At 35.1% G+C, this 26,329-nt stretch overlaps 1 protein-coding gene across 1 annotated transcript in view; it reads left to right on the forward strand.

Moving 5' to 3' along the window:
* The window catches only part of STPG2 (sperm tail PG-rich repeat containing 2), a 414,552-nt gene that overhangs the window by 170,077 nt on the left and 218,146 nt on the right, over positions 1-26,329 (forward strand). The window contains exon 11 of the mRNA XM_058667032.1: positions 3,116-3,275. Coding sequence (XP_058523015.1) covers positions 3,116-3,275 — 160 coding nt within the window. The remainder of the gene's footprint in view (positions 1-3,115; positions 3,276-26,329) is intronic.

A 26,329-nucleotide genomic window follows, 5' to 3' on the forward strand; every position in this document is an offset into this window, starting at 1 on the left:
CTAGAATACTTTGTTAAAATATTAATCTTTTGGTGAGACAAAATTAGAGATGAGAACAGGGAAGTCGAATATAAGTCATCAAATTGCAGAGAAGCAGAAATATGTTACAGGAAGTATTCATTACATGCAAGGGTAAAACCATTTAAAGTTGGAGAGCCTATATATTGACTAGAATTTAAAATAGCTAGTTTGATGAACTTTCTCAGATATTAACAAATTAGTGCTGAAAAAAATGATCACTGATAAAATTTCTTCTCTTTCTTTAAAAGCGCCTTTTTTAAAAGAGTATTATGTATTTATTTATTTGAAATACAGTTATAGAAAGCGAGGTAAGGATGGTGGGAAGGAGAGATAAGAGAGAGATTTTTTTCCATCTCATGGTTCACTTCACCAAATAGCCACAGTGTTTAAGTTTAGGTCAAACCATATCAAGAGGCAGGAACTTAATCTGTGTCTCTCCTGTGCGAAGCAGAGGCCATGCACTTGGGTTATTTTATGCTGACTCACTAGACACATTGGTAGGGAGCTGTAGCAGCTGTGGTTCAAACCAGCATCCCAATAAGGGATTCTGGCAGTGAAGTGGACTGTGGCTTAACTAGAGGCATTATGTATATAATACTGTTTGATAGTTGTCAAAACCCTCAATCCCATGTAGGGATAGGTCTTAGAAAAAGGGATAGATAGCAACATCAGACAGATTGTTGAGAAAAAAATAATTGTGGGCCTGGTGCGGTAGCCAAGAGACTAAAGTCATCGTCTTGAACGCACCAGGGTCCCATAAGGGAGCCGGTTCTAATCCAGGCGGCCTGCTTCCCAGTGAGCTCTCTGCTTGTGGCCTGGAGAAAGCAGTCAAAACTAAAACGCATACGAGGCACAGTAAAAATTGTACAAAATTCTTTTTTAAAAAGATTTATTTATTTTTATTATCAGAAAGTCAGATATATAGAGAAGAGGAAAGAGAGAGAGGAAGATCTTTTTCTGTTTATTCACTCCCCAAGTGGCTGCGACAGCCGGAGCTGAGCCCATCTGAAGCCAGGAGCCCATAGCCTCTTCCAGGTTTCCCATGTGGGTGCAGGGTCCCAAGGCTTTGAGCTGTTTTTTTTTTTTTTTTTGCTTTTCCAGGCCACAGGCAGGGAGCTGGATGGGAAAGCAGGGTCGCCGGGATATAAACTGGTGCCCATATGGGATCCCGGCACATTCAAGAAAAGGACTTAAGCTGCTGGGCTATTGCGCCAGTCCTACAGAAATTTCTTAAATGCTGAGGGTGTATAAAATACTCATGATTTTTTGTTTTTGGTGGGGGATGTGCGACGATCCATTTGCCCTCTCTTTCACATCATCAAATAGGCAATGCATAAATATGCACTGGAATTCTGTGCAAATACTCTTCATGCTACCCTTACAACATAGACTGTTGTGTAGGGCAAAGGGAAACATTGGCTGGCATTTCTTCGTTGACTTCACTATTGTTATGTAGGTATTTGACACTGGGCTCAAACTAAAATTGAGAGGTTTTAGGCCAAAATCTTCTGTGTTGGTAATGGTCAATACTCTTACTGTATCTAGTGTTTCTTTAGAAATGGAAGAAAATGTTCTTGACATATGCTTGAGTTGAATAATATTGATGAAAGTACCAAGAGAAAGTATTTTATAACATATAATTACATCTAGAAAGGCAAAAGTACGCCTTCTAAGATTCAGATTTATCTGTCTTCCTTGAAACTCAGAAATAATTTCCTATTAGTTAAAATTTTATTGCTTGTGATTAAAAAATTAGCTTTTTATTGAAAATGCAGATTTACAGAGAGAAGGGTATACAGAGAGAAAGAGCTTCCATATACTGGTTTACTCCCCATGTGGCCATAATGAGTAGAGATTAGCCAATTTGAAGCCAGGAGCCAGATATTTCTTTTGGATCTCCTGCAGTGGCATAGGATTTCAAGGACTTAAGCCACCCTCCACAATTTTTCCAGAGCTTAAGCAGGGATCCGGAAGGAAAGTGGAGCAGCCGGGGCACTAAGAGATGCCCATATGAAATCCTGACACTTGGAGGTGGAGGATTAGCTAATTGAGTCATTGTGCTGGGCCTGATTGATCATCTCTCTTGTTATTGTTGACTAATTAGGTTTTCTAGAACATTAAACTCTATTTTCTTCTTTGGAATTACATGTCAATCTAAGTGTTTTAGCTCATTTCATTTTTCTCCATAATTTTGTAGCAGAAATACTATTTCATCACATTAGGGAGAAAACTGAGGATCATGGACGTTGAGTGGATTGCTTGTCACATAGCTAGTAATTATCAGATATTTTGAACCCAGGTATTCTAGCACCATAGTTTACACTCTTAGCTATAGCACTATATTGTATATTAAGAAATTTCTAAACCTTAATGCTTTGTTCTTTCTGCATAGTGTGTTTGAATCCATTCAAAAGGACATGTTATTTAAAATAATTTAAGGAAAATTGGTTTTAAATGTGTTCATTAAGATAATTTGCTAATGGAAGACATTAATTGTGCAACAAATACATGGCATTTATATTTAATTTAGGTTCGGATTTTAATTGTACTTATTAACATCAATGTTAGATCATGTTGATTAAAAATGCTAATATAAGTGCAGGTCATATAAAGAGCCATAAATGATGAAAGGGGAAGCCTTTTAATTAATTGGGACTTATTAAAAATGAAATAAGCAGTCTCATGTTACAGAATAACTCTGCTTGTGTAAAACAGTAAAGCAGGAATGATATTGCTGCTTATGAAAACAAGTAAGTATTGATTTTTCCCATGCCTGAAATTTGATTTTCATTGTTAAATTTGAAAAGGAGAATTTGGTTTATATCACAAAGGTTCTTTTTAAAGAAGAATATAGTCATATTTCATCATTCTGTTTACATTACCTTCATTTTTAACCAGTGAATTTATGGTTTTATTACAAGAACATTGACTTAGAGATCTTTGTTCAAACTTCTAATTTTAATGTTTAATTAAATGACTTTTTCTATTTTTCTCCCTACACCATTGCTTAATGTGATCATCTATTTGACATCTTGACTTGTTTTTTTTTTGAGCAGAGTAGATATTTATGTGCAATCATTAACATGTTTTTCAGGTGATTCCAGCACCTGGCAGCTATGATGTTCAAAAATCCTATGAGATGTCCCAAGTGAAACATAAATACATGCCACCTCGAAGTCTCATGGCTGAAAGAAGGCATGCTTGCTTTCTTAGTGCAGCTCCCCGGTGCAGAGTAAAAGTGGCTGAGGGACCAGGTGAGTCAAGTCCAAAAAGTCCTTTTAAGTCATGGAGGGAAATCCAAGATTTTCATCTTAATATGGGTAATTAAATGCATATGTTTGTATTTACCATTCCTCTTTTAAATGTGCATGACAAAAGTTAAGCACCAATCTCTTCATTCAGCAATACATTTGAGCTTTTTTTTTTTGAAATATCAAGATTTATTTGGGAGCCTTTTTAAGATAATTTCAAAGGTAATTTACCAATTTTACTGAAGCTCATTATGCAATCTGGCATTCTATTATTGATAAAAAGCCAAATAGGCTAAAACTTTTTAGAGAAAGGTACTTTACTCTGATTTGATAAATATACCCTGTATGTGTACAAGACACATACCATGGGATTACTTTAATCTTTGTCAAGTTCAAGAAAACAACTGTAAAATGTAAATATTTGATGATTTAGTTTCAAAAATTAAATTTTTTACTTTTGATTTGTCCAGCTGTCAATAATAACATGCATGATCTAAACATGAGTGCAGGAACTTTTACTGATAATGAAAATAAATCAGTAAGTTATATTAAACAGGACAATTAAAGAATAGGAACAAGGTTTTTCAACAGTCGCTTACAAATGTATTATCACTAAATAACCAAATTGGGATACTGGATTTTTATGAAAATAAAAAATGAAAAGGAAAAAATGAAAGGGAATTAAGTAATTTTATTCCAGAATTGTTAACGAAAATTTCAAGCAGGGGAATCCAGCAACACCAAAGCAAAACAAAACAAGAGAAGCAAAGCAGAGAAGAGCCCAACATCCTTTGAGGCTTTGCTTTTACTATCTTTTCAGGGAGCCATGTTGCCACCTAGAATGCCCTTTTTATGTTGAATTTAACTACTTTCTTCCTCCTCTTCAGTTGCTACAAAACTGTTGAAATGATAGGTTTTTGCTTGTTATGAAGTAGAATTCCAAGTTCTCCAGTGTGTGCTTGATCACACTCAGTATGTGGTCACCCAGAAGTGGTAGAGGGAAATGAAGTCTTTTAAGTGCTTGTACTGTTGCCTTCACCTGGCACAATCAATAAAATAACAAATAAATACACATATGATAGCCTTTTGAAGTGGATTACGTGCAGCTTGGTGGTTCCTGAAGTTTTCTCCCTACCTTGACTCTGTGTAACATTTCTTGTGGATGGGAGGCATGATAAAAGTTTCATTAAGTTCCAGGATCTGTACTGTTAATTTTTCATTATTTTAGTACTTATCCGGAGGCAAATGCATTCAGTAACTGTTTGTTAGTTTCTACAAACGATTGATAAGACTGCATTTTGTGTCAGCTTCAGAACCTCTGACATGCCTTAAAAGTATAATGTGTTTTAACAGTGTGCTATATACTTAATGTAAAACTAGCTTCTGAAAGACTGAGTGGTGAAGGGAATGTTTTCATTATGAAGGCAGTGATTATTTGGAAGTCAAAGACATGGTGTCAGAGATGTTGTGCAGCCATAGAATAGCCAGTCTGTTTAATAAGAAGACCATATCACGTTGTTTAGCACAGGTAATGCAACAGATTCATCACCCTGCATCTCCAAGTAGCCTATACTTCAAAATAATGATAATCAAAAGCCTACGTGCCTCTGTAATCAACATATTAGAAAAACCCATATGGATTCTGAAGCTGTTATCTAGTAGGCATATGAAATTTTATTTCCTCTGACATGTGTAGATATAATAATTATAGATTTTTTTCCTTTCTTTTAAATTTAATCATTTGTCTTCAGGTATATAGTCCAAAATGTGGTTCTAACATAAATTTAATTGATTCCTGGGGCAAGTTCAATTAATCTTCATGCTTTATTTTAGCAATTTAAGATTAAGTTCCAGGTCTGTTCCTTTACTTTAAGGTCTAGAAAAGGAATTATATTCATGGAGTAGAAAAGGAATTTTATTCATGGAGCTGTAACTGGAGAGCCACAGCTCAGGTATTCTCATCCTTACTCCAACAGAATTAGGTGACAAAAAAAATTCCTAGACTTAAAGTTAGTGTGATATGATAAAATTTAGGAATCTTCCTTGTATGTGTTTGTGGAAAGAATGTAAAGTATTCTGAATATAGACAAGCCTACACCAGATTATATTTTCCAAAGATCCTGTATTTTCTTTGACACAATGCAATTTTGGTACTGCTTTCATCAAATAGTGCTATGGTTCAAATTCCTTGGGTGGACCTGGTACTATGTCAATCAGTGGAATGTAATGAAGAAATTGTTTTGTAGACATTTCTTCTGGGTGTTTCATTCAGAATATCAGCTCTTGTCTCTTTTCAACATATGTGAGCTATGATTTTCATACTCTAGTATCTATAAATTATTGATTCAGGCCTCTTTAAGAACACATAAATTCCTACACATGTTACAATCTTTTTGTAAGTAGCTGAGGTAGGCTCCTGGTACTATTTTTTTTCTTTCTTTGTTTCTTTGTTTCTTTGTTTCTTTCTTCCCTTTTCTCTTTATTTTTGTCTTTCTAGAGCTGGCTGCTAGAAGGAAGTGTACAGGATTGTTATAGGTGTGTAATATATAATAATATATATCATATGCTATATAACATAATATATGATACTTATACTTTTATATATTATATATATTATAGGTGTGATATATCTATACATGTGTGTATGTATATGTATGTATGTGTATATATATATATATATAAAGGTAGTCTAAAAAATCTGAAAAGGTCTTTAAAACAGATGTGCCATTACCACTGACTTCATACTATAGCCCTATACTCTGAGTATAATCTTACAGGAAAAAGACTTTTCACTGCAATATAACTAAATACTGTAGATGGGTTGATGAATAACTTTTTGGACTGATTCTTTTAAAAAGATTTATTTATTATTGGAAAAGCCAAGTTACAGAGAGAGAAAGAGAGACAGAAATCTCCATCTGTAGACCCACTCCCCTGATTGGCACAATGGCTGAATTGGCCTGGTTGGAACTGGCGCTAGGAGCTTCTTCTAGGTCTCCTATGTGGGTGGAGGAGCCAAAGGAGTTGGGGCATTTTCTGCTGCCTTCACAGGCACATTAGCAGGGAACTGGATTGGGATTGGAACAGCTGGGACTAAAAATGACACCCATATGGATGCAAGCTCCACAGTGACTTAGCATGCAGCAACACTGTGCCTCCCTTTGGACCAGTTTTTTAAAGGAACATAACATATATGCTTGCAGAAAAGAAGGTGGACTTTCTTGAGTTGTTTGAATGATAATTTTGGAAAAAATATTGGTGGACTGGCATGAAGGCTCAATTGGCTCATGCTCCACCTGCAAGCCCATGCATCCAGTATGGGTGCTGGTTCATGTCCCAAATGCTCCACTTCTGATGAAAAAAAATAGCAAAAGATAGTAAGTGAGGATTGTGGTATTCTTAGAGAGGTTTTTTTCTAATATATAATAATTGCAACTTTTGCAATCTGGAGTTTTCATTTTGGAACTGTTAATTTAACACTCCAGAAATTAGAAAACCTGGTTTCTAATTTAAGTTTAATGATTTCTATGTAGTGTACTGTTGCAATGGAGTATGTGGAAAATATGTTTCAGTCAGATATAATAGCCTTTTCAAGCAAGGCATGTCTAATTTTGTAGAACAGATCCTATCCTCTTTAGAAATATAGCACCATTGTAAATAAAATGAGAAACCAAATATTTAGAATACTGGCAAACAATTCCTTTTATATTAAAAGGTTTAGTAAATGTTTTAATATAGTTCAGTGTAGAAAAATTGTTATGTATAGTACAACGATGCTGCAAACTCATTAAAACTCAACACTCTATGATATGATAGTTTTATATGCTAGCTTTAAGAAGCCTTATAGTATGCAATTTGTTATACTGTTGGAGCTGTATTTCAGTTAAAACACTGCAATTTCCTTTTCCTTTTTGTAATATTTTGAAACCCATTAGTGTGTCAATGACTTGGCATTGTTCTCTAATTACAATAGATCTCAAGAGATAAAAATTGATTTTAATCCTACTTTGTAGACTCAGCACTGGGTAGCTGAATATATTATACTTCGTTAAATTTAAAACATCATTCAATATTGTTAGAAGGCCTCAATGTCTGAATTTGTGATTATGTTGGCAGTTTATTCTTTAATAAAATATATGCACTTAGGTGTAATAAAATGTGAAATTCTAAGAAATTTTTAAAGTCTTTTTCCACATAAAACCAAATCTACTAACATAAATTCCATGAATGAATATCTCTTCAATGGATAGAGCCTTTTTGGAATCTTGTTTTTTTATCATTTTAATTATAGCTATATTATAGAACAATAGCAGAACATATGAAATTATATATTATTATAAGGCTGTGCCTTTACCTATTAATTATAATCAATACTCTCCAAAGCCTAAAGTTTTTAAAATTAAAAAAACAACACATTGCATCCAGGGAGGCAGGAAATGAGAGCTGAAGTGCTTGGGTCTCTGCTACCCCCATGAGAGAGTCAAGTCACTCTCTCTTCCCTATGGCCCAGTTGTGGCAATTGTGGAAATTTAAGTAGTGAACCAATGAATGGAGATGGTTGTCTATCTGCTTGTCTTTCAAACAGAAAAGGAATGCTGTAAGCAAAGAACTGGGTCAGAAGGTAAGCTGTGAGTATATAAAATGGTATCCATATGAAATGAGAGGCAGAGGCTTTGCCTTTTAAGCCATAAATGCCTATAAATTAACACGCTGGTGAATTGAATATTTTATTTTATTATGTTCAAATGACTGAATGGAAGTTTAGCTTAGTTGTCAGAGGCTGGTTAAGATGGCTGCTTCTCACATAATCACCTGGGTTAGATCTCCAACTCTAGCTCCTGACTCGAACTTCCTGCTGACATCGGCTCTGTGAGTAGTTTTGCTGGCTCAGTAGTTTGGGTCTCTTACTCACTTAGGGGACCTGGGTTGCATCGCTTCACATCTCCTGGCTTCAGCCTTGGTCTAGCCATGGCCGTTTCATGAGCTCTAACTTCCTGTCTCTGTCTCCACCTCTTTCTGCCTCTCAAAGAAAGAAAGAAAAATCCTCTAAAAACAACTCCTTTTTGCTGAATTTTTAAAAAAATTGCTATCTTCTGGGTTTGTTGTTAATAATCGTTGCCATTTCATTCTTTTCCCTTTAATTTCAACTATTCTAGAATCATATTTAAAGTTGGGTTCCTTTTGCAGCCAATTTATTAAAAAAATTGGTGGATTGCCCTTTGAGAACAGATTTGGCAAAAACAAAACCAAAGTAATAAAACCACTCTGTCTACCAGTTTTCTTTTTTTCTTTTTTCTTCCTTTCCTTTTATTGAGAGAATAAGGTTCTTCCCATAATCCTGTGCCATCCATCCACATTTCATCTGTTTATATTATTGCTTTGCAATGTGTGTGTGGGTGTGTGTTCTAGTTTTACTTTTAGTAAGGATCTGTGGTATTGTTGTTTGCATGTGTAATATTTTATTTGAGCGTTTTAGGAAGCTCCTAGCATTAAATGATTTTGATTTTGGAAAAAAATTTAGAAATGTATGTGCCTTTTTTATCACACCCATTTCCATGAAAATTTTCAAAAAAACTTTTATGTTTTGTCAAGATAGTGCTCTTTTCTACTCAGGGCTGTATCTTTACTTTTCTTTAACTTTACAAATTATATTGTAATAATATATAATGATATGATCTTTGGGGAAGAGACTTTTGAATCAAGATAAGAAAGAATTGAAGGCATAAGTTATTCTAAGGAAAAACATTGCTGACAAGGAGAGCTGATATTATTGGAAGTATTATTAATTTAAAAATGTAGGATGGAAGTCAGTAAAGCAATAACAGAGTTGGTGTGAGTAGCTATGCCCGGAGATGTCATGCATCCCTAGCTAATACATGGCTTGGAATATCATACTTCATGGTGAAGATGGAAGTTGGTTACATGATTTTGTTCTAATGTTTCAGTAAACTTTATCTGTTTGCTATACATTAGAAAGTGGAATTCAGAGGATCAAAAGCAGAAACAGAAGACTATTGTGTGAGGCCTGATGCTGTGAAGCAGAGTGCTATTGTTGAGAAGTGTGACTGCTTAGGTATTTTTTAAGGCAAACTTAAATATATGTCAATGATTCTGATAATGACTATGAGAAAAGCGAAGGTAAGGATGACTTTAAGCTTTTAGAATTGGAAAATTAACAAAGGAGATTTAGTAAATTTGAGATATACAGTTGTGTATTATATATTATAGCCTTTTCAATATAAAATATTTTATATCCTCAAGTTTTTAAAAAATTTATGTAATTTTTTTTGAAAGGCAAATTTACAGAGAGAAGGAGAAATAGAAAGATCTTCCATCTACTGGTTCACTAGTCAAGTGGCCACAACAGTAGGAGTTGAGTAGATCTGAAGCCAGGAGCCTCCTCCAGGTCTCTCACGTGGGTGCAGGATCCCAAGGCGTTGGACCATCCTCTGCTACTTTCCCTGGCCACAGTCAGGGAGCTGGATGGGAAGTGGGGCAGCTGGGACATGAACTGGTGTCCATATGGGATCCTGACATGTTTAAGACAAGGATTTAGCCACTATGTCATAGTGCCAGGGCCATGATTTTTTTTCAATATAATTTTCTTGGATTAATTGCTTTAATTCATTTTATTTTTTCTTAGCACTTTTAATAATCATTCCAGTGATTTCAGATTTCCATCATTATGTGACAATCTATTCCTCAAATTAATCTTCATTTCTTTTTAGCCAATTCATATTTACCTGCTTTGAAGATCTTTTTGTCTTTCATATTACTGAGAAATCATCTTGTGTTTCATGATAATATTGACCAGTTCTGCCCATGTAATTTTTCTTCATTATTGCCCCTAATTTTTTCTAATTTAGATAAATATGAAGGTTTAAAATTGAAACACAGATCTATTTAAATAGTACTTGATATCAGTACATTTCCAGAAAATTGGGCCAAGGTGTATATTGACACTTTGCAAAAGTAATTTTTAATGTAAATACTGCTTAATCATTTCACAAGTCTTGAAAAATGAACTTGAATAACATTAGGTTGAAGTTAGGTTTGATTGAAATTGTTAAGAAAAAGTAGACTTGCTATATTTATACACATTTAGAAGAAAAACTAAGAGCTTGACTTTCTGATGTTATAAAATTTATTCTGTAGAAATTTTTATATTCTAAAATTTTTTGAATTTGACAACTTTAAAACAATAGTATTAGGTAGAAAAATGATTTTATATAAAATCATAGCACCAGTGTATTATCTGAAGTACAGATTATAGTTTTTCTCTTAGCCGTTTTATTTTACCATAAAAGAATTTCATTGTTCAGCCCAGCCTCCTGCACTATGTTTTCCAGTCAGGTCATTTTATAAAGATTAAATTAAATTCATTGCAGGGTACATGAGTTCAGATATTGTGACAATTCCTTCTATTTGAACTATGTAATGTCAGTTTTTTAGTGTAGAGAAAAGTTCAGGAAGACAGTTTTCCATCTCATTGCACCTTTTCAGAACAATTCTCATGCCTCAACCACAGGTTTTATTAAATACAAATTGAAGTGAACCTATGTCAGTAAGAAATAATGAAAACATACATTTAAAGTCTTATTTTTCCTTTTTGGAGTGTACTTCCAGGATTATTTAGAAAGCATGCAGAATTTAGGTAGAATTTGAGTAACTTGTATATTTAAGATATTGTTAGTACTGAATAATTAACTGCTGTGTGACTCATTTTGTAGATATAATAATGCCCTTTCCCCACCAAGATATTCATGTGTTGATCTCTGGAACCTGTGAATATGTTAACGTTATATGGCAATACGAAATTAAATCTTGCTAATTAGCTGTTCCAAGAAAAAATTAGGGAGATTAATCCAGATCATTCAGTTGGGCCTAATTTAATCACATGGGCTCTTAAAATTGGTAGATAAAGGTGGAATGATCAGTGAGAGACTCACAGCAGAAGGTAAAGGCAGAGGAGAGATTAAGAATTCAAAGAGACTTACTCTTCCATTACTGATATTGAAAAGGAGAGGGGATGCTGTGGGCACCAATGAAGGTAGCTTCTAAATTACAACTGAATTCTGGCAAAAATATGAGTGTCTCTTGTATTCTCCAGAAAGAGTGCAATTTTAAAGATACTTTTATTTTGGCCTTGTAACTCACAAACCCAGAAATAAACTGAGATCATAGACTGTTGCAGACTGTTGATCCTGAAGAACTGTGAGATAATAAATTTGTATTATTTTTAACTACTAAATTTAACTTGTGAAAATTTCTTTCAGCACCACCAAAAAGGAATATAATTGCAATATATGAATAGATATATGTGTAGTTTTCAAAAAAGGGATGTCTAAGAGGCTAAAATATCATCGTACAAAATAGTTCAGTTAACACTTTGATCCAGGTGTGCTGAGTTAGAGGTTGAGATTCAAGGGTGAAGAAAGTCAAACAGATCCTGGTGACAAAGGCAGAAAAGGTCCCTGCCTGCTGGATTTCAGCCAAGAGTGGCAGATGATAACCAGAGAACCAAGTGTAAAGTCACAGATTGTTGTAAAGACATGTGAATATATTGTAAAGTATTTATTAAAATCTCTCACCACAGAATTCAGGATCTGATGGCCCTACAGCACATTTCTATAAAACATTTAAAGAGGGACAACCTCTAACATAATCAAATGATTTGAAAATGTTGAAAAAAGTGGGACCTTTCAAAAATCATTGTTATGAATCTAGCATTGCCGTGATACCAAACTCAAACCAAGATATAATACAAACAAGGAAGTTAGAGTCCAGTATTCTTTATGAAAATAGATGCAAATAATCTCAACAAAATACTAGTAAATAAAATCCAACATTGCTTCAAAAATGTCCTACATCATGGTCAATTCAGCTTTATTCCAGAGATGCAGGCATGATTCAACATTTACAAGTCAATAAACTTCATAAATTACATCCAAAGAACTAGGAGCAAAGGCACATATTTTAGTAAATGCATAGGCAACATTTGATAAATTAAACATCCCTTCTTGATAACATGTTCAAAAAGTGAGGTAGAGAAGGAAGATTCCTCAAGATGAACGCACTGCATATGATGAAGCGATAGACAGTATGCAACTGAATGGGGACAATTCAAAGTGTTTCCATTGTCCCACTGAGTTTCTCCTCTCTCTGTCTCCTGGGAACATTGTTCTACCCCTCTCCTAAGTATCTTCTGTGTTCAAAGTCAACATATCTTTTTCCTCACTGAAAAAGTGCATGATTTGACACAACTTCTGTCCATTTTAAAGATCTCTGAAACAGTAATCTTGGTATTTTAAAAGGTATTTTGGATCTCCTGAACACACATTTTTAAGAATATCTATTTTGTGATTCTAGTCATCAGCTTACTTACTTTTATGAACAAAAAGCTATGTCAAATTATATATACTTATGTAAAACACTACTTTAGACCTTTGTCAAACCAATGATTAAGAATGTTACACTAGTGTAAATTTAATGATCTTTAAAATGTATTATGACTGAATGAAATCCTCATGTTCCCATTCAGTTATTGTCTGTGACTGTTGTATATCCTTTCCTTTTGCTTTTGATTTGTTAAACTTCTTATTCAGTGAAGTATTAAGTCATTTTACTGTAATGTAAATTTAAAATGTTGTCTCAGAAACTTAAGACAAGGAGAAAGGAAGAAATTAAGGAGGGTACGTAGGAGGGAGTCAAAATGTTCTTATAATGTTTAAAAAATTGCATCTAAAATCACATTGAATCTGTTAAGAAAAAAAGCTCATTACAAATGAAAGCAAAATTAAAAAAAAATGGTATTATGTTTTCTGGGCAAGTGCTTAACAGTTAAATTGCATGTGTTTAACATTGTGGTACCTAAAAGTTGACATCTGTCTCTGGTTGCTGACACCAGGTTCTCTCTAATAAACGTTATGAGAGACAACAGTGATGACTGAAGTCATCACCCGAATGAGAGACCTGGACGGAATTCTCTTTTTTTCTGTATTCATCCGTGGCATAGCTGCTGCTATTGTGGACATTTGGGAAGTGAATCTGTGGATGAGAGTACCTGCTCATTTTCTTTCACCATTCTCAAGCAGATATTTAAAAGAGTCTACTTTATTATTAGTTATAGTATAACTTGAAATAGAACATGAATGTGCTTGAGAAAACATCAGTGACTAACCCCTTCCTCTTTGTAGTGGTATAAGTAATCTATGGTGGTTCTTTTCAAGGATTAGTCTTCTCATGGGTATCAGCTTTTAATTATTACGTAGTGTTACATTGTGTTGCATTTTTTTTTTTTATTATTGGAAAGCCAGATATACAGAGAGAAGGAGAGACAGAGAGGAAGATCTTCCATCCGATGTTTCACTCCCCAAGTGAGCCACAACGGCCGGTGCGCACCGATCCGAAGCCGGGAACCTGGAACCTCTTCCAGGTCTCCCACGCAGGTGCAGTGTCCCAATGCATTGGGCCGTCCTCGACTGCTTTCCCAGGCCACAAGCAGGGAGCTGGATGGGAAGTGGAGCTGCTGGGATTAGAACCGGCGCCCATATGGGATCCCGGGGCTCTCAAGGCGAGGACTTTAGCCGCTAGGCCACGCCACCGGGCCCCATTGTGTTGCATTTTTATAACAAGTATGTAGCTTGGAATTATTAATACCTTTCATAATAGCTTCTAGCATACTGTGCCTAGTTGAATAAATCTTGGATATATGTCGAATGTGCGTTCATCAATTTCTAACAACTGAAAAATCTCCCCCTGAAAAAATACATGACTTGGCACAATTATTATCCACTTTTAAGACCAATGAAATAATAATTTTGATTCGTTTTTAACAATTTATTTTCATTGGATAGGCAGATTCACAGAGAAAACAAGAGACAGAGAGAAAGATCTTTCATCTTCTGGTTTACTCCCCAAATTGCTGCAATGGCTGGAACTAAGCCAATCTGAAACCAGGATCTAGGAGCTTCTTCCAGGTCTCCTATGCAGGTGCAGGGTCCCAAGCTTTGGGTCATCCTTTGCTAATTTCTCAGGTCGTAAGCAGGGAGCTTATGGGGAGTGAAGCAGCCAGGACATGAAGCAGCACCCATATGGGATCTTGGCTCTTGGAGGTAGAGGACTTGCCAATTGAGCTATCACTCAGCTCCAATCTTGGTATTTTCAAAGGCATGTTTTATTTTATTTTATTTTGTTTTATTCAGGCAATTTATAGCAAATTGTAAGAAACTTTTTTCTTACGTAAAGATTTTCTTGTATCAGAATGCTCAAAATTATTGCAAGTCAAATGAACAACAGTAATGAGTTTTATAGGTGATCTGTTTATTCAAATATTTTAGAGCTTATAATAGGATAAATTTTGTCAGACGGTGTCAGTGTAGTACATTTAGCTTCTGAACAGTCTCTTCCTTTTGTATAGCAACGATCTTCATGATTTTGAAAAATAATAAGTGTTATTTTAGTAGTTCTTGTGATGATTTTGTGAAATGGCAGTTTCCTTAATTTTATATTTCTCCTTGTTGTCTATCAATATTATACATTCTGTCATTGAGCTGTCTCAATTGTTTCTAGTCAAGAATAAACTTCAGCTATAAGAATCTAGAGAAAACTGTTAGTCATATTGAGTCAACAAATTGTCTTCAGATACACTACTCTTAGAAACATTGGCTTTAGGCAATCCTTCAATTGGGTTGTTCAAAATATTTATAAAATTAGCTGAAATTATAGGATAGTCTTGCTAAGTTCATAGTTGTTACTGGAATTAGAGTTATAAAGGGGGAATGGGTAAATGCACCTGGCTACATCTTCATTCCTGTGTGCTTAATGGTGGTTAAGGATATAGCTAGTGAGCTGTTAAATCAAAGTTTTGTTTGATGTGTATCTAGGTCAGAGCTGATGGAATGTGTTTTCATGAGGAACAATTGGACAAATAGTTTTTTTTTTATCAGTTGTAGTCATCTAGGAAAAGAAAATGAGATGACTATTATGAATTTTATATAAGCTGGATAAAAACTTGGAAGGCACTTTAAAATTATGATTCATGGAACTGTAGAATCCCTAAGGTTGATAGTGCTGTATATATTATCTGGTCCAATCTCATTTACAGTTTATAAGTGTGATACACAAGGGTAAAGTGGTATGCAAATCATTACATAGCTTCTGAGAGAGAGGAGTTAGAAATATTGATTTCCCAGTACTCAGTCTAAATGCCTTTCTTGCTCATTGTGAACTTATTTTGGACAAATTTCTAATATAATACTTGTTTATATGAATATGAACAATTTAACAATGCATAATTGCTATTTTTCCTAAAATATGTTTGTTAGCTCATCTATAAAACATTTAATAAGGATATAGCCATTGAGTATATATTTTCTAACTCACATTTTAGCTTTCTGTGTTAACAAGTGATCAGCTAAGCTTAAATGATTTAAAGTGTGCAAAAGTGTTATATGTTAATTTCTGTTGTTTACTTCTAATAGCGTAATAATAGTAAACATAAATATAAATAAAGTGAAATAAATAATAAGTAAATGTCTCATTGTATGGTAAGGCAAGTGATTGGACAGTCCAGAGTTTTTTTTATTGTAAAGGCAGGCCAGATTTATAGAGAGGAGAGACAAGGAGAAAGATTTTCTATATGCTGGTGCAGTACCCAATGGTTGCTGTGGCTAGAGCTGAGCTGATCCAAAGCTAAGAGTGAGGAGCTTTTTTTGGGTCTGCATCCCATGTTGATGCAGGGTCCCAAGACTTTGGGTCATCCTCTATTGCTTTCCCAGGTCATTATTAGGGAGATAGATTGGAAGTGGAGCAGCTGAGACATGAACTGGTGCCGATATGGGTTTTCAGTGCCTGCAAGGTGAGGATTTAGCCATTGAGCCATTGGTCCCCACATATTTCTTTATTTCCAATGACTCAGTATAGAACTATGCTTTCTACTTTGCTGTACTTTTTAACTATTGCTATCCCAGTCATTTAATTTGTGACAAAAAAATTCAGGCTGACTAGTGAAAACTCTATTGGTTATACATTTGGTGTCTTAATTCCTTGAGTGTTTTCTCCTCCTGTGTTCAATGTTGAAACATTACCATAGTGCAAGAATCACCATTATTAAGTATCTAATGCTCAAATTTTTTCATATTCATTTTGAAAATGAATCAAGAAAGTTTGGTTCAGAGAAAGTAGCAAGTAACACTTTAGTAAAAATGGAATTTCTGGCATATGGAAAATTACCCAAATTATGGGGGTGTTCTACTGTCTTAGATATAATATGATATAGATGTTAGTTTTACAGATAAGGAAGAGACCGTAAATAGGGTGTGTATTTCTCAATGACATTAGGGAGCAATTTTATATCTCGAGTTGCTGTGCTGCCAAAGACTTTGAATGAAAAATTAAGACTTTTGTTAACCTACTATGAATCGTACAACTGGCAATAAGCACTTTTTATTCTACTTGGAAGCAAGTATTGTGCTCCAAAGTATTTTTTTTAAATGAATTTAGTTTACTGCAAGACAGATGGGGACAGAGTGTGATAAAGGGAGAAAAAGGGAGAGGGGAGAGTGGGAAAGGGGAGAGGGAAAGCCCACAGACTGCTCTCTTTTCACAGCAGCTAGAACTGTGCTAGGCCGAGGCTGGGAGCTGAGAACTCTTTAGAGGAGAACTCTCCTGTGTGGGGGAGCAGGGAACCAAGTACTTTAATCATCTCCTGCCACTTTTAAGGATAAGTATTAGGAGGAGTTGGAATCTAGAACAGAGCCCAAATTTACCCTTGCCCTATAGATGACATGGTTTGAGAGCAGCCCAAGTGGTGTGTTAACTGCTATGTTTCCCTACATTGTCATATGTAACAGAAAGATAACGGTTCACTTTTCTTATATCTAAGCATAAAAGCAACCAAAGAATACCTTATATATATTAACAAGGTGAAGAAATAAGGGTTTTGACTGCATTTCCTAGTCTTCTTTTGTTTGCTGTTATTGAAAGCACTGATTTTTAGCAAAATGACAGGGAAATTTGAATCTTGGGCCTGGAAACTGCATGTTTTACTGATAGCACTGAGTGCATATGAAAGATTTCTGGCAAGAATTAGAAGTTTTTGGCTTGATTTTGTGCTGCCTGTGATTAAGTTGCCTCTTGATTTTGATGAGATCTAAAGAATTTTGGGGAGATGATTTTTGACTGGGAAAAACTGAAAAACCTGTGCAAACTGTATTGTTACATTAAAATTTAGATTTAAATTATAAGATCAATGGTCTTGTCTTTGGAGCATTTATTACTGCCTTTTTATGAAGTTACTCCTGGGTCAGTTTTTCAATGTTAAGTGCCCTGTGTCCATTCTCTAACATCTATTTTTTCATTTCATAGTGATAGTGATTACATATTAACAATTGATTTTTTTCTTTGCATGATTCTTAATTGTTTTCAAAGTGCTTTTGTGAGACTGTGGAACTAAAGCAAGAAGTAGTACTAAAATGTGCTGAGTAATAGATGAACCAAGAGAATAATCTGCTAACAGTAGGTAAATAGTACTAGAATCATAGTAATAAGAAATAGTATCAGGGAGTAGTATTAAGAAATAGTTCAATAATAAATAAGTGTCTAGCAATAAAGAAAATAAAGTTAGGTTTGGCTTCTGTAATGAGAGCTTTGCTTACTACAGGGGGAACCAATGTAAAGCCATGACAGGCCTTGGGCAGGCCTTAAACAGGCTAGGCTTAAGTTTCAGTCCCTAGAATTGAGACACTCACTTCCCTGAAGTGGGCCACCACATACCCTAGACAGAGCCAGCCAATCAGAGGAGACTTGATGATTCCTAGTCATCAGGTGGTCATGGCGAAAGAGGTTGACCACTGGGGTGGGCACAGATAAGAGAGACCGACCATCAGAGTGGTCACAGGTGATAGAAACTGATCAATTACAATCTTGCCAATGCCTGTTCATAAAATCAATGGCCCATTCCTAGAATTGCAGCCAAAACCCTATATGAACTATGTGAAATATATGGTTGGGATTCTTGTCAAGACTCCACTTTATTGGATGAGACTTGGACCCTAGCACGTTAGCAATAAATTCCTTTGCTTTTGCATTATCTTGTGTGGAACTCTTCTGTTCAAGGTGGTGGGATAAATTCTAGACCAAACGCTTTGAAGAGTCTGGTTTTTTAAATTCTGAAAACATTCACGCAAAGTAAGCAGCACAAATATGCATTATTACTGTGTTACTCTTAAAATCAGTAATCTTAACATCAGTAAACTGAGAATCAACTCAAAATTCCCAGGATTTGTGGCAGCCATTGCCATGGTCTTGTGGTTTCATGGTCTTGCCTCTCCAAATCCCATTATTTAAAAAAAAAAAAGCAGAACACTAATAATGAATATTCTAAAGATTACATATTTTCATAGATTATATTTCTAACATTGGATGATTTATTTAACTTATTTAAGTAGCAGGTGTTAATGACATTAAAACTCTTAATAAATGGTCTTAATAGGCAGTGTCCTCTGTCTACATTTCCTCTTATAATCTTTCATTTCCTTCCAGTTGTGTAAATGACATTCTGTATTCTTGACACATCAATTGGAACTTTGCTCTCTTTCCTCCTCTCTCCAGCCATTCATCCTCCTTTATATTTGCCATAAAGAATAGCCTCCTTAGAGGGGCTAAAGAATATGTACTGTATTTAAAGAAAATGTTATAGGTGTAAAGTTAATTTCAATTAGAGTGGAAAATAAAGTTAGAGATATTGAGTGACCAAGACCATAGACTGTGGAACCAGGTTAGCCAAATTGGACATATCTTATACTTATTGGTACCACAATTATGAGTAAATCATTGGCTAAAATTGTTACTCAATATATTTATGAATAAAATGAAATACTAGGATTTGTTCCTTTATCACTGTGTTAATTTAGAATAGTGTTCATAGTTAGTTTTATGTACAAACGTGTGTGTGAATATATAAATGTATAGATACATGTATGATTAAAACACCATATTATCTGAAAAATTAGTTTGAAAAGGGGACAAAGCTACAGGGGGGAGAGAGACAGAAAGAGAGAGAGAGAGAAAGAGAGAGGGACAGAGAGGGAGAGAGAGAGATTTTTTTCTGTCTATTGGCACACTGGTTCACTCCCCAAATGCCTGTAACAGCCACAATTAGGCAAGTTCAAAGCCAGCAGCTCTTAACCCCATACAGGCCTCCTAAGTGGTTGTCAGGAATCCATTACCTGCAGCTGGCCAATGTGCATAGTAGTAGGAAGCTGGAATTGGGGGAAGAACTAGAACTCAGGCTCAGAAACTGTATGGGCTTCAGACATCCAAAGCAGTGTTATCTGCTATACCAATTGCCCACCTCAGTTCTCTTTTGATATTTACTTTAAACATCCTGAAAGTATTCTAAAAATTGAAAACATCAATATTATTTTGCATGTCTTAATAATAAATATTAAGTCTTTTACCATATTGCATCCATAAGCAATGTTAAAGATTGAAGTTTTGAAGATTGATTTTTCTTTGTTGTAAATAATTTAAAAAGTAAAATGTAGTGTATTTTGTGGATGGTCTTCTAAAAACCTGTTGCTGGAGTCATTGTGTTTCTGGGTTTCTCAGCATACAGAAGTCTCATCATGGAAGCTAGGATTGCTTCTCCCCTGTTTGCCACTGCACTCTCAGGAATTAGTGTGGTGCAGGGTGAATGGTAGGCTGATAAACAATTATCTTTTTGTTTTTATCCTCTTTCTAGACTTAATCCCTCAGCCACTTTGCCTTTACATCTAAGTTATTCTCACCAAAGACTGTCTACTTTCCTTCCTCTCTTTTTATTTCCTGTAATCTACTCTTTATGATGTAGTGTGCATCAGTTTCTATTTATGAGCAATTTCATTCTACTAGAAAAGGCGATAGAATAGTTTGATTACATTTTCCCATAGCCAAAATTTAATTGTTTTCAGAACAATATGTACCAGACAGCATACTCCAAGCCTCTGAGTACAGTGAAGCTAAGTATTAACACTGTGTGTGTTTGGACATCCTGGTGCAGGACACAGGAGGATTCCTTAGGGTGGAGTCAGACACCTGGCAGATGGTACTCTGTGTCTTCCATCTTCCCTGCTTGTCTCCCACGAGTATCAGTGGCTGCTTGGCACTTTGGGGTTAGAAATCATATTCACTGTATAGGAGGAGAGCAATTTGGGTGGAAGTGCATTCCTCGTTAGCGAGAAATCAGCATTCTCAACCGAGACTCCTGAATGTGCATTGTTGGCTGTGAGAAAGAGATAAAACACCTTTTTCTTTAGCATTTACATTATGTACACCCAAATCTAATCATAACTGTTGGGGTAAGAAAAGTAACTTGAGTAGAACCTTGCTGGGACTATTAGATTCTATCATTCAAAAAAGACCCAATCATTTTTAGCAAGCAAGGAAAAAACTAGAATGTTCTTTGTGTGACAGAACTCAGCAGAGCAGCAATACTCAGGAAATAGAATAACTGAGGTGTTGCCAAAATGATTTGTTGATGGTTGTTTTGAAGAGGTGAATGGTGAGAGTGAGGGAAATCTTGAATCATAGACAGAGCAAGAGAGTCAAAAGAAAATATATTTAGAGATGTACTTGGCGAGGTAGTTAAAAGCTCCTGTTCACCACATTGTATAAAATCTGACTTTATATCAAGCTTACTTAAAATGAAGAAGGGCAAGTAGGGCACATAATTATATGAATGGAATGTAAATTTATACCCAGAGTAACTTGTATTTACTTTCATAACTAATATAAATAGCGAGTGTGGCTGAAAATAGAAGTCTTTTGGTAGAACTTTTGTAAACATAATATTAACTTGATTAAAAGGTAAAAGATATGATCACTATTGTATGATTTATTTTAGTTTTTCTGATTTTGGGGCGGTGGAGTTTGTTTCATATGTGCCTGTCTTCCAGTAAATAGTGACAAATTTGAGAATGGACCCTTTTGCTGGTTGAGTTTTCTTGTATTTCCTACATCACTTGGCAATGCTTAATATTTTATATATATTTAAAATATAATTGGATTATTTTCTGGATCATTAATTGAATATGTCAAATAAGAGTATAAAATGTCAAGTTTAGGATAAAATATGACTGTTTTGCCAACATATTTAATTATTATAATTCTTTACCAGAAGATGACAATTTAAAAATAATCCAATGAAATATATATCATAAACATTTAATATTTGTGTTAAATATAATTTACTTATAATTAACTTATTCATAATATGATCTAACCATAATTAATTTAAAAGTTCTCATGATAAATGTGTGTATGCTTTAAACAAGTTTTGACCATTTTGATATGAATTCTATACATTTTAAAGATGAGTTGCATTCTAAATTAAGTTGTTTGGTTATAAAATAATGATTCTTTTTGATCAGTGTAAGTGGAATGGTGTGTGTACTGAAGATCACGTATTGAATAATTATTTTGCAAGTTCCATAGGTATGTGAACATTTTCAATTATGAAATTGATTCTGTAATGTATGTTTATATTAATGAAGCAGTTATCTCAATGTAGATGTTAGGAATAATATCACCTGTGATTTTATTGTTAAATCCACTGAATATTTCTCTCAGTCAAGGGTGAAGTGTTATCTTTTATAACCAAGGATGTATTATTGTTACCATTATTGCTTTCAGAAAGAAAAAAGACCCAAAGACTTTTCAAAAATTCATTAATTTATTTTAAAGGCAGAACTACAGAAACAGAGACAGAGAGAGAGTAAATAAATGAATGAATGAATCTCCCATCTGCTGTTTCACTCCTCAGAGTGCCATAATGGCTGGAGCTAAGGCTAAAGGCAGGAGTTTCATCCAGATCTGTCATGTGAATGACATGAGCCAGCCTCTGCTATTTGCCTAGGTGCATTAGTAGGGAAGTAGATCAGAGTTGAAGCAACCATGGGTCTGGTGCATTGGCTTAGTGGCTAAATCCTCATTTAGCAAGCACTGGGAATCCCCTATGCACACTGGTTTGTGTTCTAGCTGTGCCACTTTCTAACCAGCACCCTACTTGTGGCCTGAGAAAGCAACAGAGTATGGCCCAAAGCCTTGGGATGCTGCACCTGCAAGGGAGACTTGGAAGAAGCTCCTAGCTCCTGTGTTCAGATGGGCCATTTCAACCATTTGGGGAGTGAACCAACAGATGGAAGCTTTTTCTCTCTGTAAATCAATCTGCCCTTCCAATCTATGGGTGACTGTCCCAGGTCCCTGCCCTGTTGCTTGGAGGGCGTGGCTTAAGCCTAACCTTCCTCTCATGGCCTGAGGCACAGCTTTCAGGCCTGCCCTTGGGGTGTGACCTCCAACATGGCAACAAGAACAAGGGGAGTACACCTGGAACATGACCTCTGACATGACTGGAAGATCTAGGGAAATGGACATTTCATACAGCCAATTGCAGCTTCTTTGGTGGGCGTGAGGTTGGCTGGAAGGCTCCCTCCTGTCCTCCCCTTCCTTAACCTTTAAAATCTGTAACCTGTGTGTAATAAAGCGGGCATTCCTCATCAGCTTGTATATATGGTGGTTCTTGTGGCTGAAGGCCACCATCTGCTTCACTCTTGGTGACCTTGGGGCCTAAACCCTGAGATCAATGAAAACAAATAAATCTTTAATAAAAAACAAGTAACAGTGGATGAACCACGCCTTAAAATGGAATACTCATAGGTTGTGGTTGAGAACCTGCATTTTCCTATTAACATATTGGTTAATCAATAACATGTCAATTAATGCCATAATGTTGCAATTGGTTGTAAATATTATGTTGGGGTTTTGGTTGATTGGGATGATACTCTGCTGGCTCTGCCTTCAGACCAGAGATGGTCTCAACCAAGAAACTATTGGACTTACCAGGACAATAAGATGCTGGACTGTATGCTTGGTAAATACCTCCAATGAAAGAATCTCAACTGAATTTGAACTATGGAAATGCAACAAGGTGGAGCAATCCACTGTGGGGGGGGAGGGTTTGGGGAGGGTTTGGGGAGGGGTGGGGGGAGTTCCAGTGCATATAAAAATGTGCCACATATTGCAATGTAATTAATAAAAAAAATAAATTATAAAAAAAATGGGATACTGGGTGTCAGAAGCAGTAGCGTAATGTGCTATGCCACAGTTGTGGCTTTGGGAAAATATTAGTTTTTTAGAAGAAAAAGAATATAAGAGAAATATTTGCTGATTTCACATAAAAGCAGCCATAATAATAATTTAATTAACATGGAATGTATAGCTTTTTCCAAATTTTTTTCGAAGACAAAGTTGTTGCTGTTAATATGCATACCTGATTCCTCATCTACTCTCTTGAGATTTAAATTACCTTTACGTTTTTTATTCTTGAATCTGAAAGTACAGCAATAACATAGACTTATGAAATGGTAAGTTATCTCTGATTTTTGGATTTTCTTTACATGTTTGTATTCCTTGTTTTATTGAGGAAAATAAAATTCAAAAGAGGCATTTATTTTTGGAAGATTTCTTTTTCCTTTAATTTTGAGTTAGCAAAATTAATTTTTTTTGCTTTCATTGTTATGCTTATTATAATTTCCAAGTAGAACATTAAGGCAAACCTCATTGCCTAAATTAAAATTAAATAACTATAAATAAGTATGTAGTCATAGAGTCATTTTATATAATGACATATAGTCACTTTAGCAATTATTTTATAAAAATTTATTATTATATAAACAAATACTGAAATGCTCTTTTGCATTTGTTGTTTATATTTTCTTAAACAGTAGCAGTTTAAAAAGTTCTTATTTACAATATGATCTATCCATAAACTCTGTGGTAACAGACTAGTAGTCTATTTATAATTTTTAAGGTTTTGTTTAATTTATTTGAAAGAAAGAGTAAGTGAAAGAGAGAGGAGGTGGGGAAAGACAAAGAGAGACAATGACATCCTGCTTCCACTGTTTTCTCCCCAAATGACCGTGATTGTTGGGACTTTGCCTGGCCGAAATTAAGAACCTGGAACTCTTTTTGGATCTCCTTGCTGGGTCCAAAGTTCCCTGTATTTGGACCATGTTCCATTGCTTTTCCAGGAGCATTAACAAGGAGCTGGATATGTAATAGAGCAGCTGTCACTCCACCTAGCACTCCGATATGGAATTCCTAGGTGATAACTTAACCTACTGTACCACAATTCCAGCCCAAAAGTTATTGATTATTTGTATGTAACTATCAATTGTGATATCCTTTTTTAAACTAAATAAATATATGAGCCTCTATATTTGCTGGATTTCTGCATTTCCTAAGCAGTTTATTTGTTTCTTCCTTTGCTTCTACAGAACAGCCCTACATAAAGCTGCTCAGTGCTACTGGTAACTTTCAACTACTGGTAAACTTACTCAACTAAAGAAACAAATCTCTTAGCCTGGCATGATAGGAACTGCAGGATTTGTTGTCTTCCTACCTCCCTCCCCCCAGATATGTTCTTCCGGATATCTTTACCTCCTTCAGGTCTTGATTCAGATGTCAGTATATAGTAAATTCCTTCCTGAGCAGCTTCACATCAATAAAGTTGCCTTCACTTTATTTTATATGTGGTATTTTTTCATCTCTGTTTTTATTATTTCATGTTAGTTTGTGCTATGGTTTGAATATTTTTTTTTCTAAAAACTTACAATATGGGGCCAGTGTGGTAGCCTAGTGGCTTAAGTCCTCACCTTGAACTCCCTGGGATCCCATATGGGCACCAGTTCTGATCTCAGTAGCCTGGCTTCCCATCCAGCTCCCTGCCTATGTCCTGGGAAAGCAGTTGAGGATGGCCCAAAACTGTGGGACCCTGCACCTGCGTGGGAGACATGGAAGAGGCTCCAGGCCCCTCTATTCGGATTGGCTCAGTATCAATTGTTGCAGCCGCTTGGGGAGTGAATCAATGGATGGAAGATCTTCCTGTCTGTGTATCTGACTTTCCAATAAAAATAAAATAAATCTTAAAAGAAAAACGTATGGTATGTGCAACATTATGCATGATTTCAATTCCACCATACTGTCCTTCAAACAAATAACACATATTTCTTCATCATTTTGGCTTTATCTATCCATCCATCTATACACTTTAAGAATTCCTTCATATAAATTCAGGAATATCATTTTAAGAGGAATATCTTCATTATTTATTTTGTGGGGTAGACTCTTTTAAATGATTATATGATAAAATAAGTCTAGTTTATTTTGAGTATCAGTTGTGCTTTGGGATATACAAAAATTGTGCCTGATGTTCACATTTTATCTGTCATTATTTTTGTCTTCCTTATGTAGGGAAGTATTCTATATTGTAGTGGTATGTGGTATGATTGCTTATATGTCACTGAAAAGCTGTGAGTTGGTGAGGAGGCTGAAGTGGACTTGACTGGGCTTGCTCAGGCATCCGGGATCATGTGGCTATGGGTTGACATACAATGGCTATCACTTAGTAACTTATTTCTGCTCTGTGTGGCTATCATTCTTCAGCAACCTGACCTTGGTTTGTTCTGTCTGGCAAGATGTGAAGAAACTGGCTTATTGTAGATACCCATGCTCTTAGACCTCTGCATTGTGTATTTAAAATTCTTGTTGACCTAGCAAGGAGATTTGCAAGAAACAAGGAGTTAATTATGTGTTGTTTGCATTGTTTTTGACTTACTCTTCTCAACTCTTGACTTTTTGTAATCTTTGTTCAGTTTTAATAACATTGTTTTCTTAGAAGTGACAGATTGTTAGAAAGACAAACAATAACTCTCTGGTGGACTTATTATAAATATAATATGGAAAAACTCATTAAATAACATATTTCAAATGTTCATTATGTATAGCTCTGACCTAATTTAGAAGACAAAAGATAGTTATTTTTATAGAAAATTGTTTCTAAAGCAGCAATTTTATAAATACTGATTAACAAACACAAACCACAGAAACATATTATGTAACATTTCCTTACTTCAGTTTATAAAGTTCAACAAATACCAAAAATTGACTCTAATAGCTGAATATTAAAGTATGCTCTCTTAATTGTCTAATTTAAATACTTCTAAAATAGTATCCTACCA

Source organism: Ochotona princeps, chromosome 7 (assembly GCF_030435755.1).
Source record: "Ochotona princeps isolate mOchPri1 chromosome 7, mOchPri1.hap1, whole genome shotgun sequence".
In the NCBI taxonomy this organism is placed as follows: Eukaryota; Metazoa; Chordata; class Mammalia; order Lagomorpha; family Ochotonidae; genus Ochotona; species Ochotona princeps.